General features: G+C 40.2%; 1 protein-coding gene across 1 annotated transcript in view; it reads left to right on the top strand.

The window, feature by feature from the left end:
- Window positions 1-2343, top strand: part of vwa10.2 (von Willebrand factor A domain containing 10, tandem duplicate 2) — a 35251-nt gene extending 32908 nt beyond the window's left edge. The window contains exons 13-15 of the mRNA XM_056235278.1: window positions 934-1205; window positions 1338-1631; window positions 1843-2343. Of these exons, the coding sequence (XP_056091253.1) occupies window positions 934-1205; window positions 1338-1631; window positions 1843-2277 (1001 nt within the window). The 3' untranslated portion in view covers window positions 2278-2343. The remainder of the gene's footprint in view (window positions 1-933; window positions 1206-1337; window positions 1632-1842) is intronic.
- The last annotated feature ends 14024 nt before the right edge of the window (window positions 2344-16367 follow it).

Below are 16367 nucleotides of genomic sequence, written 5' to 3'. Positions count from 1 at the left end.
GGCAGCCAATCTTTTATGATCAATGCAGCCAATCTCGTGTTTGAGTTCATGAACTTCAATTAATCTGAGGTGAAATCCTTGTGGGGAACGAATTCCTCTCGCTAAATTCCCGATTGCACTATTCCTTGTGAGATGATGCGGTTTGCCTGCTGAATTTCGCCATTTAATAGGCTACAGGGAAACACGATAGTTGTTGATAATACCGAGCTTATACAGTGATAAGCGTTGTCGTATTCATATAGGTAGACATGGATCAGCTGAGATTCAGCTGATGCGAGCTTGACTAACGTGACCTGCCAGAACTGACGCTATAGCCTACGCTTGATTTGTAATGCTTAAAGCTCAAGTCTGTAACTTTTTGGGGTTAAAAATTATCCAAATTAAATTTTTGAGCAAGTACATAACCAGCCAGTGTTCAAAACTATCTGCTTGCCTTAGCTTGATTCAAAGTGGTAAGCTTGTAATAATGTTTTTAATTCCAGTGGTACTGGTGGATTTCCGCGGGAAATTCGAGCATGTCTTTGCGTCATAACGTCACATCTGTTCACATAAAGAAGGAGTCTCGGCTAGTATAAGCTATCTTGCGAGTGAGGATGTTGGAGGTAGAGATTTAGCCTTTTCTCACAGCACTTGATATAATTAAACTTATTAATTTGATGGTGGATCCAGAAAGGTTCAAACGACAATCACCAGTGACAACTGGAGATTTACCCGTTGTAAAATGCAAAAGACTTTGGACTGAGAGTTTGGTTTGAGAGATCATTTTAAATGTTTTTACGCTGTCCTTGCTGAATAAAAGTATTCATTTTTTTTTATTTTTTTTTCTTTCTGACCCCAAACTTTTGAAGAGGAGTGTATAAACATGAAGAACTATTTTTATTTTTTAGTGTCGTCAATGTGAATTAAAAAAAAATTTATTTGATTGCTGATCAGGTCGGAATGCTACTTTGTTTGTCTCTGTGACCGGAGGAGATTCAGTCACAGTGACAGACGTGCTTCTAGTTGAAGCTTCAGGATCTGATGTTGTTAATGGAACCATCAAAGCAGTGGGAGCGACAGACTTCCTGGTGAACGTAGACAGAATCCCAGAGGGGGCATTTGTGGTCCAACTTAAAGGGCTGTTGGATGATTCAACTCGATCTTTGCCTAGTCAATTCCAGAGACAGTCACCAACACAGCAAAAAGGCTCTAGAGTTACCATCACGGTGAGCTTAAGGGGATAGAACCATTGACAGATTACTTCTATACAAGTTTAATATGACCAGCACAGAATATTCAATGAAATATATGCAAAATACATTGACAATATTCTAACCATTAACCATTTCACTTCTCAGGCCCAACCAAGTAGCACCATAGAGCCTGGAATTCCTTTAAATCTCAACTTTACATTGGTCAATAATACTACAGGGAGCAACTACACTATCCGAGCTCGGACTGACCGCGGCTTCAGCGTGTCTTTCCCCAGCTCTCTGAATGTGGGGACAGACGGAAGCGCTCAAGGAACTGTAACACTGACCGCACCCTCCAACACAGAGTCAGGGACGGATGTCACACTCACTATTGAAGCAGAAGATCCAGAGTCCAGTGACTCGAATTACGTGGCACTGCGGTTCAGTGTCATGACTAAGGTAGCTGTTATGAAAGCGGCTAGAGTAGACATTATTAATAATTTCCATCAGTTTGACTTTTGTTACATTATCATTGTACTGTATCTGATATCCATTGAATAGAATAGCTTTCTTCGTGACTCATTGTTTTGGGTGCAAACAGTATTAACATTTGATCCCCATTGACTCTGATTAACCTCAATTATTTTTATTTTTATTTTTATTTTGGCAGGTGACTGATATTTCTAGCCCTGTCTGTCAGGTAGTGAGCATCAAAGCTGACTGTCCTGTGGAATGCAGCACGGCATCATGGGAACTCTCCGCCAACTTGACGGACGGGAATGGTACAGGCATATCCGATGTGTCTTTCAACAGTGGGAACGGCTCTCTCAGCTTAAGAAATGTGATTAGTGAGGATGGCACAAATGTGACTGTGGCGTCCTACAATGCTTCCTGTTGTTCTCAGGAAGTAGAGCTGGTAGTTGTAGACATGGTGGGAAATGTGGGCACATGTTTCACTTCTATAAAGAGTCCCTCTGTAACTGCAACCACAGTTGAGCCTTCAACAATCACCACGGTCAAAACCACACCCAATAGAGGCTACTTTGTGTCTTTCTCAATGTGTGTTTTGCTCTGCAACTTAATTGTTTTTTTTTTATGTGAATAGGAGAAACTTTAGTTGAGTTGAAACTTCAGTTATATAATGAGATAAGAATAACATGCCTCTGAAGTACATTTAATCAATTAATCAATGTTAATCATTGTCTAAAATCAATGTCTAATCAATGTCTAAATCATGTGAAAATGCTTAGGTGTAGGATAAAATCGTTTGTTTTGTTTGTTATTCCTTTTTTTTAATGTGCAATAATCATTGAAAATTATTACAAAAAACAAATAGTTGCCTCTCTTTTTACTTAAAAAATGTATTGTCTTCACTTTCTTTTTTTTTTATAGTAAAGTATGAATTTATTAAGAAATTATTAATATAACAAATAGGGAGAGATCAACTGTAACATGTACTTATTAGGTTTGAAGCAGTGTTTGACTGAGTTCAGTTACATCCTGTCTGATACTCCTAAATAAATGCTTGAAAGAGAATTCAAATGTTTATAGACTGATGCCACATACTTAACATTTTACCATTTTAACTCCACAAAGTTCTTTAAAAACGATGTAGTTGTTGTTAAAAAAGAGTGCAAAAACCAATATGCTGGTCTGATAAACCTTTAACTCTTAAATGCATGAATGTTTCAGCAATCATTATTACATAATTCAGGTCTTTAGCGACCCGGAACTATATCTAACACGGATGAATCTCTACCTGTCGCGATGACATAAAACTAAGACACAAGTGAGATCACATTTTGTATCTTATATACGCACATTTTTAAAAAATTGGCCGCCGACCATACTTGAGAGGCCCATATCTTTGCTTCTGTTATAGCTATAATGACAAATTTGGTATGAACGGGTACATTTTTGTGGTCAATGAGTCCAATAAAATAGGTTCCAAGCGTAAAAACAATAATGTTGTCCTTTACATGACAGTTGGAGGTGAAGTATGCAATTTTTTATTAAAAAACGCATGCCAAACACACAGTCCATTCACAACTTAATAATTTCTTCGTTTAGGTCTGCTTCGCATGCGCCCTTTACAGCACTGGCTGAAGACGTGGGTCCTGCGTCGAGCATGGGCATCCGGTCGTTTACGTCTCAAGGTAACCCAGAACTGTGTCACAGCTCTGGAGCCCTGGAAGGCGGTCGACTGGTATCAGACAGGTGTAAACCTGGGAGTAATCTCTAAACTGGTAGTGGTTTCGACAGACGCCTCCAATTCGGGCTGCTGCGCCCTCTATGAGGGCAGACCGACTTTTGGCCTGTGGTCAAGCCAAGAAAAGAGCTTGCACATAAACTGTCTAGAGATGAAGGCGGTCGAGAACGCCTTGCGGTTCTTCCTTCCCCTTCTAAAGGGCCACCATGTCCTTGTTCGCACGAACAACATGTCGGTGGTTTCCTACATAAATCGCCAGGGCAGTCTGAGATCACGGAACCTTCATGCACTGGCCGAACGCATCCTTATATGGGTTCAGCGCAACCTTCTCTCGCTGAGAGCGGCGCATGTGCCAGGCCATCTTAATGTGGGTCCAGACAGGCTGTCCAGGGACAACGTTCCCCCACGGGAATGGTCCCTCCACCCTCAGACTATTCAGCTGTTGTGGGACACATTTGGCACAGAAGAAGTCGACCTCTTTGCGTCTCAAGACAACGCTCAGTGTCCAATATGCTTCACAAAGAACAAGGACGCGCTGGCCCATCACTGGCCCAGCCGCCCTCTCTATGCTTTCCCTCCGATCATGCTGTTACCACAGGTAATCAAGCGTATAAGGGAGAACGGTTCCTGTGTACTTCTAGTAGCTCCGTTCTGGCCGAACCAAGTTTGGTTTCCGGAGCTGATGCAGCTTCAGAGCTTGCCTCCGTGGCCTGTCCCGTTGAGGAGAGATCTCCTCTCACAGGCCGGGGGTACGATTTGGCACCCACGACCCGAGCTTTGGGCTCTGCATGTGTGGGCCATCAACGGGTACCCGTCAGTCTCCCCGACGGAGTGTTACTCTACTAGACGGCTTTATGCTTCCAAGTGGCCAGTGTTCTCGGGTTGGTGCTCAGCTCGCAACCTGGATCCACAAGATCGTGGGGTGTCCGAGGTTCTCTCCTTCCTACAGGAGCTCTTGGATAAGGGTAGATCCCCATCCATGCTCAAGGTATATGTGGCGGCTATTGCTGCGTTTGTCGAACATTCGCATGGCCAGTCACTGGGTAGGAACGACCTTGTAGTCCGCTTCCTCAAGGGAGCTAGAAGGATGAACCCTCCTCGCCCCCCCCTCGGACCTTTCCTTGGTCCTGGAGGCCATGAAGGGTGCCCCTTTCGAACCTCTACAGTCTGTGGACCTTAAGTATCTCTCATTGAAAACCGCCTTTTTGGTGGCTTTCGCCTCAGTCAAGCAGGTGGGTGACTTACACGCACTTTCTGTTAGTGCGTCGTGCCTTGAGTTTGGGCCTAATGACTCCAAGGTCATCCTCAAACCAAGACATGAGTCGTGCCACTCCTTTCAGAGCACAAGTCTCTGTGGATCTGACAGCGAGTCTGACATTCTCTCGTCACAGGTGATTTTTGAGATTCGCCTTCGAGGGCCAGGCATATCAATACACAGTCCTACCGTTCGGCCTGTCCCTGGCATCCTGTATATTATGATGTGCATGGACGGCTCTCACGCCCCTGAAACCTCAGGGCATGCGAGCTTTGAACTATTTGGACGATTGGCTGATTCTAGCTCAATCTCATTCAGAGCTCATAGAACACAGGACCATATTACTCGAACACCTCGAGAATCTTGGTCTCATAGTCAATTGGCGACTATCACCAGTTATCACGCGACTATCACCAGAGCGCATACTGAACATTGCGGCACTATAGTCCCGCTCAAGAGATTTCAGAAAATGCTGGGCCTCATCATCATCAGTACTCCAGCTGGGTCTGCTTCGCATGCGCCCACTGCAGTGGTGGCTGAAAGCACGAGTGCCGTCTCGAGCTTGAGCCTCCGATCTGTTTCGCCTCAGGGTCAATCAGAAATGCGTCGCAGCTCTGAAACCTTGGAAGGCGACCGACTGGTACTGGTACCACCGCCTCTTCAATCTGACATTCTCTCTTCGGATCTGACAGCGAGTCTGACGTGAATCTCCTTTGCCTGGTTAGGGCCCTTAGAATTTACGTGGAACGTTCGGCTGCTTTCAGACGGTCAGGACAGCTATTTGTTTCGTTTGGTGTCCGATCTAAAGGTCTAGCTGCCTCGAAACATAGCCTTTCCAGGTGGATAGTGGACGCTATCTCACTGGCTTCTACATCTGAGAGCCTTCGTTGCCCTCTGGGCATCAGAGCTCATTCCACTAGAGGCATGCCTCTTTGTGGGCCTGGTCCAGTGGGATTTCCCTTCACGATATCTGTATGGCGGCAGGATGGGCCTCTCTGTCTACATTTATAGGGTTCTATAACCTGGAAGTTCCCGCGCTCCAAGCTAGACTGTTGTCAGTTTAGTTTATCCGCTCAGTTTTGCCGGACTCGGTTCCGCAGACTGCAAAGTTTTCAGTTCAGGCAGGCTATTGCCTCCCCTGACTGTTATACCATGTTAAGCACCCTCTATGCATTTAAGGTAACCACGTTTACCTTATATCATTCTTATTAAGCCCATTCCCAATGTCGGCTTTTTATATCCCCATATCATATGAACTCAGGGCGCTCGCCCTTGGGTCAGTGTTGTGGTAGATTTAGCACGAACTGAGTTTTGAATTGGATACTCTCGTAAGAGAACGTCACGGTTACTAACGTAACCTCGGTTCTCTCTAGAAGAGGGAATGAGTGTTGCGTAACCCTGCCGTGATTGTGCTACCATCTGGTTTCGCTGCAGTGGATGGAAACCAAGGAGCATCTTATCGAGCTCTGGCTTATAAGCCACGCCCATTCGCCCACACGCCCACTCATTGGTGCTTACGTCACGAGCAGTGCCTCGATAGGTTGCAGCAGTTGCGGCATAGCATCCAATAGGCGGACGAGCTGCCTCGCCTAGGTCTGCTAGCTGCAGCAAGTGTGTTTTAAATTAATAAAAATTATAAGGATAATTTTTGGCTTCAGTATTCTCGAGAAAAGAGGTTTTCCCTCTAAGGTTTTTTTTCATAGTCAACTAGCTAGCTATTTATTAGTTATCTAACATTAAAAACATTTTTCTATTTAATGAGAAAGTCAAACGAACCTCAAAGTGTTAACCTGTCACCTCTGACCTTCAACAGCTGTCACAGCTCCTGGTGCAGATGGGATGTGTTTTTGCAGGAACTGATATGCTATAGGCTACTCCTGTCCTGACTGGTCGAAATCTCATGCTACTTAGGACAAATGTAATGTACAGAAGTAGCTGCACTGCTTAAATACAATATTAAAGTTTTTGAACAAAAAGATAAGTAAAGTCACTCCGATGACAATTTTTATGTGAAATGTGCATATTTACCCCCAATTGTCATGGTATGGGGAAAATTATTATTTTTTTAAACTTGAAACCAATTTTATTGGATTCCTTGACCCCAAAAAAGTACACTTTGACACCAAATTTGTCAATATAGCGATAACAGAAGCAAAGATATGGGCTCTAGAGTATTTTCGGCTCATTGGCGGCCATTTTTGGAGAAAAAAAACATGTTTATTTCTGATACAAAGTGTGATCTCACTTGTGTCTTAGGATAAATTTATTTGTAAATTTATTTGTATCATGACTTGAGGTCAAAGGCCTATTTTTTGGGCTTAACCTCCCTACTAATAGAGCTAATCCCGAGGTTCCCTACATATCACTTCATCATTGTGTATCAGACACTGCCAACTCGTGCAGCAAAAATATACTTAACACTGTTACACACCTTGGGTCAGCGACCCTATATAATTTTTACAAAAAATGGGCATTCTTTTATAATTTTATAATTTTTTTCTTGTTATATTGTGTATAATGAATTGATTGAGGGATACTAAGTAGGTTGATGTCTAACTTTAAAAAATGAATGAGGAGGAGGGTAGTGAATGACGTCCCAGGTCACTAAAGACACGAGGTATGAATTTAAGGGTTTATGTAACATCAGTATTTAAACTACAATATTACACACATTTGGTTTAAAAATAAACATTGTATATGAAATTATTATCCGGTTTCTTCACAAAATAAAAAGACATCCATATAGACACCCATTTCCTTGTAGTATTATATCAATATTTTCAGTAAAAAACACTGTTGTTACTCTTCAAACTTTTTGTTCTTTTGGGATGTGTGGATCCCTTAAGAACTGTTTTGAGACAGTTAGACATAATGATCCTAAAGGAGCCTCAAACAAAGCCTACTTTTGTCTTTGTCAATCCTGGATACTACATTACATAATCTAAACAGTGTACCCCACAACTAATTTTCATTATTTCATCTTGTTTGGTTTCAGGCGTATCTAGTTCTCAATCAAGGGGCTCTGTTGGCATTTTGGAGTTTTAGTAAAATACCTTGCTGCCATCTAGTGGTCATTACAGGAACTAGTATATAAGAGACAACAGTATATCGCCAGATCTAGGATTATGTACAGTCCAGTTAAACAGTTAAGCATATTTTAGGATATTTAATTACAGATATATTTTGACAACTAAGTTCAATAATGAAGTGAACTGAAATTACTGGCATGTTTTAGCAAACTTGCAATCGGCGTAACACACATCATGTTTTTTAGTGAATAACGACTTGAAAATGTTAGTTCCAGGCTCTGAATAACTCTGTTGCACCTTCTGTCTCTAGGACCATTAAAGCCCCATGGAGAATTGTACATCAATTATAAGATTAAGAAGAGACTCCAGGAGTGCAGAAAGGCAATGGAAGCGCACAAAGCTTACAGTTCACCATGATACCTATAAGACTCATCTGGAAATGTTAAATAATGCAATGAGGTCTGCCAGAAAAGCTTATTTTTCAAGTTTAATTGACAGCAACAAAAACAATACTAGATTCTAATTCTATTCACCCTGGCCAAATTTGCCCATTGGCCTCTGTCCATCATGGCCTCCTAATCATCCCCATACACATAGATTGGCTTTATTACTCTTCTTTATTGTCTCCTCTCCACCAATAAGCTGATGTGTGATGGGCGTTCTGCCAAAATATGTCTGCCGTTGCATCATCCAGGTTTATGTTGCACATTGGTATTGGTTTAGGAGATTCCCCCCTTCCAAATGTGAAGCGCTTTGAGTACTCAGAAAAGTGTTATACTGTATAAATGTAACGTATGATTAGTTATTATTGTTATTCTCCACTATCGATATACTTGACCTCAGCTCAAATATCATCAAAACTTCTCACAAGTGTAAATTGCAATGAGATTGCAGATTTTTTTATTGACAAATTTACTTCCATATGACAAAACATTGCCAGCACTTGTGCTACTTGTAAAGTCTCCAACTCCTGCAGCTAGTCCTTTGCAATGTAACCTGTCCTCCATCTCAGCTGTCAGCCCCAGTACACTTACACAGGTCATATCACATGAATTCCTCTAGCTGCTCTCTCGACCCATTACCCACTAAATTTCTCGAAAGAGTTATGATCGGCTTATTACCAGACATCCTGAATATTGTTAATCAGTCCCTACAGCAAGGAGTTTTTCCAAATTTATTTTTAAATTGCAATTGTTGATTTTGATTATTATGTGCTCAGTAACTACAGACCAATCTCTAATCTTCTCTTCTTCTTTTTTAAATAGTATGCTTACAGCCTGTTAACTATACACTTATGAAACATTTCATCTGGCTCCCGGGAAAACCACAGAACTCAGACTCAGGGAACTTTGCAATCCTTGTTCTTTTAGATCTAAGTGCTACTTTTGACACCGTTGATCATGAGATTCTACTCGACCGATTTCAGAACTGGGTCGGTCTATCAGGTCCTGTCTTATACTGGTTTAAGCAGCAGGGAATACTATGTTACACTAGGTATACTACACCTCCAGGCGTTATGTCATTTCTTGTGGTGTTCCCCAAGTCTCAATTTTAGGTCCTCTATTATTTAACTTTTACATGGTTTCTTTAGTTGGTGTTTTTATCTACTTGTTGGCTACTGGTTGGCTACTTTCACCATATATGCAGATGACATGCAACTCTATTTTTTTCACTTGCACCAGATGCCCACAATTTAATTTCCACCCTACCTGGACTGCATAGAGAGCATAACATCATGGATGTCATATAACTTTTTACAGATAAACAAAGATAAGACAAAGGTACTTGTTATTATCGGTAATAGTGCACGGAGAACATCTATTGCCCCATATCTTGACTCTCTACCACTAAAAGCCATAATCAGGGCTGTGTTTGCCAAAAGTATCGTAAGCTTAAGTTGATCGTAGAACAATTGCCACCAATGGTCTCTACAATCAACTTAGGCTTACGATGCTTTTGGGAAACGCAGCCAGGTCAAGAACTTAGGAATCATGTTTGACAGTTACCTCAGTTTAAAAAAAATCATATTAGCATTGTTACTAAAACAGCAAATTATTGCCTCAGAAACATCCCCTTCTGACAATGAGAAACGTGTTAAACAAGGATAAAATTGTCGAGTCAGCATTTCGGTCCCAAGCTATGGAACTCTCTTTCTGACAACCTACGAGCAATCAACTCACTAAACACTTATGAAAAGTATCTCAAAACACATCTGTTCTCTAGGACCTTTCCTTGATTTATTTTATTGTGGTATTTTGTTTTCTTTATTTTATTCCCATTATGTGTGTATGTATGTATGTTTTTTCTTCCATGTGAATATTTCTCTTCTTTAAAGCACTTTGTAAACTGTTTTTAAAAGGTGCTTTATAAATAAAGCTTTACTTACTTACAATATCTATTCTTCCCCACACAGATCTCTCATATATGACTTCAGGAAACTTGAATATAGCTTACAAATAATATGGCTAAACTTAAAAAAAAAAAATTAATAGGCCTGGCTTTTTTGGACATTGACTCCCCTGGAAACTGTTTGCTTAGTATATTTTGTACATTTTATTTTTGCTTCGTTTACAATCCAGTGTACACGTAGGCTACATTTAGAAGAAAAAAATGGGGGGGATAAAACACTTACACAGGCACCTTTGCTTGTGATTTGTTCTAGTCTTCCAGATGGTTACTAGATGATTCACAGCACTGGCTGTTTTATTAGATCAGATTAAAGGACGATTTTATTTAACTAATGGACGAAGTGCTGAGGGACTAGATGACCCCATTTAGAAGGAAACCCCATGGGACAGGGCAGTCTGTGTGTTTATGTTCCATCTCTACTCTGCAGCCAACAGCCCAAACAAACCTACGTCCTCCACCCCCATTCTTTCTCCCTCAAATTTCTCACTGCGAGGTTGTCTCAACCCTGAAGATGAGTAATGGCAGTGTCATAGTGACACCTCTCCATTCATCATAATCAGAAGATAGCGCGGGAAAGCAGCACAGCGCAAAAGAGAAAGATACAAAGAGAAGGAGAGTGATTCATTGCGGTAAGATATTAAACAGCGTTCTTTAGCATATGTGGCTTTAATTAGGATAGTGAGACACCCGCCCCCTGTCTCTCCCTGTAATTTACATCTTTAGCTACCAATTCTCCTGGATTTTATTCAAACAAGCAACATGGTATGTATTATATGTCTTCCATTTAGTTTATCTTTATTTACTTTCAGACTTTAATCGGGGTAGGCAACAATTAAAATTTATCACGAATGGAGACGAGACATTGAGAGATATGCACAGTGTGTTCAATTTGTTGTATTGTTTCAAGGTCATATATCGTGTGTATATTTCACAGCATGTTTTACTTCGTTTTTTTCAGACAATTTTAATGTTGGAAAATAATAATAACACTATATATTTATATATTTTATATATAACTATATATATATTCTGCCCTACAAAGGCAAAAGACCTTAACTCACCAGAGTGTGAAACTGAGAAAAATGACTTTAAAGTTTTTTTGTTGTCCAGCCAATTGTATGATAGGTAGGACAATGAAAATTTGCCAAGTAGTTGTCATAATGAATATATTTATCTACATTAAAAATTTTTTAGCTCAAACTTGACCTTTGACCCTTATTCGGAAGTTACTGTATTCTGCCTTTGCATTATCTGCAAAACAATAATGGGTCATACAAAGGCAAAATACCTTAACTTCTAATTTATTGACCATTTTGGCTTTTATCACTCTATACAAACATTTCTATGATAACAACGATAGCCTTAAAATAACATTTAGTAAGTTCTGTCTAGTAAGGGTTAATATTACATCAATAGTTACAAAATATTACAAAATAAAAAAATAATGAGAAAGACCTTAACTCAGAGTGTGGAACTGAGAAAAATGACTTTAAAGATTTTCAGTTGTCCCTCCAAATTAATTATAGGTAGGACACTGTAAATCTGGCAATTAGATGTTTTAGTAATGAAAATTATCTACATAAAAAAATCTTGAGCTCAAACTTGACTTTTGACCACTATTTTAAAGTTACTGTACACTCTGCCTTTGCATTGTCAGCAAAAAGTGAGAAGTCATGCCAAGGCAAAAGGCAGTAACTTCCACATTATCAATATTTGGTTGCTGATCACCATTAACAAAATCATTATAGTAACACCTGTATAAAATCTAGTGATCATGGCATTTATTTTGTATGATTTACACTACATCTACTTATTGCTACCCTGTGCTTTGGTTGCATTCTGGTGGCATTATTAATACATGAGACATGGCAAAATACCTCCATAGCGGTAAGATCTTCAATTGGTACCGAGTGGCATAAGACTTGATAAACGCGCGTTCAAAATGATCACGATAAAACAGGTCCTCGCGCACATTCGACCCGGGGACTCGTTTATAGTAGCTATATTCGTGTTCGAAGGTGTCATGCTCCTCGTAAGTTCACAAAAAGTACGAAGTACGAACGCAGTGCTTTCCATCTCGAGACTCGGTGGGGAGCGCGCTCTGGACTAGACGACTAATGCATTTATTGCAGAACCTTCTGTGTTCTGCGTCTTTTCAGTAGCGGTGGTTTCAGCTGTCTGCCCTATTATTGTGCAGTGCACTTCGCTCGTCCCGCGGATTTATTCCGGACAGTGTGATTGTAGGTACAACCCGCTTGTAACAGCTTGTCTGATGTTGTATGCACCAGCAATTCTTGCTTCATTATGTTGTATGCACCAATATACCGTTGTTGCTTCATTATTATCACTCCCTGTGACATATTAGTCCCGCGTCGGCCCGACTGTGTTCAGGGCGGAGCTGAAGGCGCCGGTGAAGTTTTGGCTCTCTGCCAGCTATATGCATGATTGTTTCAACCAGGTCCGATCTGGGTGAGGCGGGGCTTTAGTTCTTTGTTGTATTCACCTGCTACGGCGTGTGTAACATTTTTTCTGTCAACTCTGCATATATCATTCGCGATGGATAGACTATCGCACGTTTGTCGATGGAGCGGGTTCAGACCATACTAAATGTTCTGACCGCATTTGTGCTGGACAAAGCTCTGAGGACATCAGAAGTTACAGGGACTGATGGCAGCTGTACAAAGTACACCGGCTACATCGTAATTTCAATTTTAATGGAGAGCAAAACAAAGGCAGAACACCGTACAATCTGAAAGGTAGCATTATTTGATAGAACACCAGCACCGTAACTTCATATTGACGCGCGGCTAAACAAAGGCAGAGTACCGTAACTCAAAATGAGCGTTCCAAAACAAAGCCAAAGAGCGGTAACTGGTGTTACGGTGTTCTGCCTTGGTTTCTCACGGGCTTTTGGAAGTTACTGTTAAGACAACCCATTATTTTCTCGAAAAAACGACGGAATTGACTCAAGATACTTATCCACATGATAAAGGGGGTCTTGAATGTGCCAAAAATATAAAAAACTAATTTTCGACCAAACACGAAGTTACGGTCTTTTGCCTTTGCACGGCAGTATACAGTATCTCACAAAAGTGAGTACACATACCCTTCACATTTCAGCAAACATTTTATTATATCTTCTCAAGGGATAATAGGCTAGGCTACTATAGAAATGAAACTTAGATATATTTTAGAGAGGTCATTGTGCTGCTTGTATAGCAGTATATGCCCTCTGAAAATAACTCAACATACAGCCATTATTGTCAAAATAGATGGCAACAAAAGTGAGTATGTACACCCTAAGTGAACATGTCAAAACTGTGTCCAAAGTGTCAATATTTTGTGTGAGCACCATTGTTATCTAGCATTGCCTTAATCCTCCTAGGCATGGAGTTCACCAGAGCTGCACAGGTTGTTGCTGGGATCCTCTTTCACTCCTCCATAATGACATCACAGAGCTGCTGGATGTTAGACACATGGCGCTTCTCCACCTTCCGCTTGAGGACGCCCCACAGGTGCTCAATAGGGTTCAGGTCTGGAGACATACTTGGCCACTTCATCACCTTCAGCTTCCTCAGCAAGGTAGTTGTCATCTTGGCGGTGTGTTTGGGGTCGTTATCATGCAGTTCAGCCCAGTTTCTGAAGGGAGGGCATCATGTTCTGCTTCAGAATGTCACAGTACATGTTGGAATCCATGTTTCCCTCAATGAAGCGCAGCTCCCCAGTACCAGCAGCACTCATGCAGCCCCTGACCATGATGATACCACCACCATGCTTGACTGTAGGCAAGACACAATGTTCTTGGTACTCCTCCCCAGGGCGTCGCCACACATTCTGGACACCATCTGAGCCAAACAAGTTTATCTTAGTCTCATCAGACCACAGGACATGGTTCCAGTAATTCATGCTTTTGTTCACAGGCTTTCGTGAGCCAGCTTCAGAAGAGGCTTCCTCCTGGGACGACGGCCATGCAAACCGACTTGTTGCAGTGTGCGGCGTATGGTCTGAGGACTGCAACCTCTAAAGCAATGCTGGCAGCACTCGTGCGTTTGTTTTTTTAAGCCAGCTTCTGCACCTGACGCACAGCGCGAGGACCTAACCTCTTTGATTGACCTCTGCGAGGCCTGTTCCGAGAGGAACCCGTCTTGGAAAACCTCTGTATGATCCTGGCCACTGTACTGTAACTCAGTTTCAGGGTGTTACCAATCTTCTTATAGCCCAGCCCATATTTGTGGAGAGCAACAATTCTATTTCTCAAATCCTTAGAAAGTTCTTTGCCATGAGGTGCCATGTTGAACATCCAGTGGTCAGTATGAGAATTGTACTCAAAGCACAAATTTTTATTCATTTGCTCGAATACAAGATACAACAATTTATGTATGGTCCTGTCAAGCAGAAAAAAACATGAACATCATGAATAGGACATGTGGCTTTGCATAGTTTAACGACGTACAGCTATTATCACTTAGGGTGTACTTACTTTTGTTGCCAGCTATTTTGACAATAATGTCTGTATGTTGAGTTATTTTCAGAGGACAGTAAATATATACTTCTTCTATACAAGCAGCACATTGACTACTCTAAAATATATCATTTTTTATAGTATTGTCCCTTGAGAAGATATACTAAAATGTTTGCTGAAATGTGAAGGGTGTACTCACTGTTTTGTGAGATACTATATATATATATATATATATATATACATACATACTACACACACACATATAAAGTCATGCGCAAAAGTTTACATAGGCCTACACCATGCAGAATCTGCAAAATGTTAATTATTTTAACAAAATTGAAATGCAAACCTGATGCTCCAGAAGGAAACATTATGCATTAAGAGTCAGGGGGTGAAAATCTTTTGAGTTTGAAGATCATTGAATTTGAATTGTACTTAATTTATCTTCCGGGTAACATGCAAGTATCTTCTGTTGCTTCCGAAGGACAGTATACTTAATAATTTTATTTATTTATATTTAAACAAAATAAAAAAACATTTGGACATCATCATCCTGTTCAAAAGTTTTCACCCCCAGCTCTTAATGCAGTTTCTCCTTCTGGTGCTTCAGTGAATGTTTGAACCTTTTTTAATAGTCGTGTTTGAGTCCCTCAAATGTCCTCAGTGTGAAAAGATGGATCTCAAACTCATACAGTCACTGCTGGAAAGGGTTCAAATATGCAAAAGATGCTGGAAAACTGAAGCATTTGCAGGACCTGAATGATTTTTCTGAAGAAAATTGGGGAGTTTAACTGCTCAGGCAGACAAGGAACTCAAGAACAACCACAACAAAACAGAAACAAGAAAAGTAGTCGTGGATCATCCAGGTAACGACACAGTATTAAGAATGAAGGGTAAACTTTTGAACGGGGACAGGAATTTACTGTATATGTAAACATCTTTTATGTAAAACATCTTATTAATACAATAAAAACATGCATTTTGTATGATCCCTCTTATTTTATTTAACTTAACAAAAGGTTCGAAAGGCACCATCAAAATAAATTGTTACAGTTGACTAGAAGTAACTTTGCAACTACGCGTCAACTAATTCTCATTAGAGTATTAATAGACTGTCTGCTTATTATCTGCCAACTCTTTATATGGTCCTCCAACAGACATTATACTGACAATAACTTTGCAAGTACGTGTCAACTTATTCTAACCCTACCAGTCTACTAATACTCTACTAACACTCTAGTGCGAGTTAGTAGACATGTAGGTGCAATGTTACTTAATCAACAGAATTTGTTAAAGTGACCATCAAAATAATCAAATTAACATTTTGCAGATTCTGCAAGGTATATGTATACACATACGTCATCAACCCTAATGACAGATCATGCATGACGACAGTTCAACACCTGGTTTTCTGTCTTTTCTTGAAATGTTCCATTTTTTTGTCTTATTTTGTTTTCTTTTTCTGCAGTTTCTTTGACTATAATTTAAACATATACATGTCAAATGTGTTATACCCTTGTTTTTGTATCAAAAAAGTTGCAGAGACTTATTTGAATGAGAACATTTTTAATGATCAATCTCTTTAATGTATTTTTTTCTGAAAAACAAATTCTTTGTAACTCTCTGGCATTACCATTTACATAATTCTGTACATGAAAAAGAAAAAAAGCACTGCTTTAGATACAGATTAAAATTTGAAAACTAGAAAAAACCTTCAAAATAAAAATTAGAGGAGGTTTACATTACAAATTAGTAGTAAGACATTGTCTGAAGTGCAATGGTATAGCTCAGATGAGTTTAAAAGTGGAAAAAAAGATGAAATAAAAATACT

Source organism: Rhinichthys klamathensis, unplaced genomic scaffold, assembly GCF_029890125.1.
Source record: "Rhinichthys klamathensis goyatoka isolate OS25496 unplaced genomic scaffold, OSU_Roscu_1.1 h1tg000418l_1, whole genome shotgun sequence".
Taxonomy (NCBI): domain Eukaryota; kingdom Metazoa; phylum Chordata; class Actinopteri; order Cypriniformes; family Leuciscidae; genus Rhinichthys; species Rhinichthys klamathensis.
This window is presented reverse-complemented; position numbering and strand designations above follow the sequence as displayed.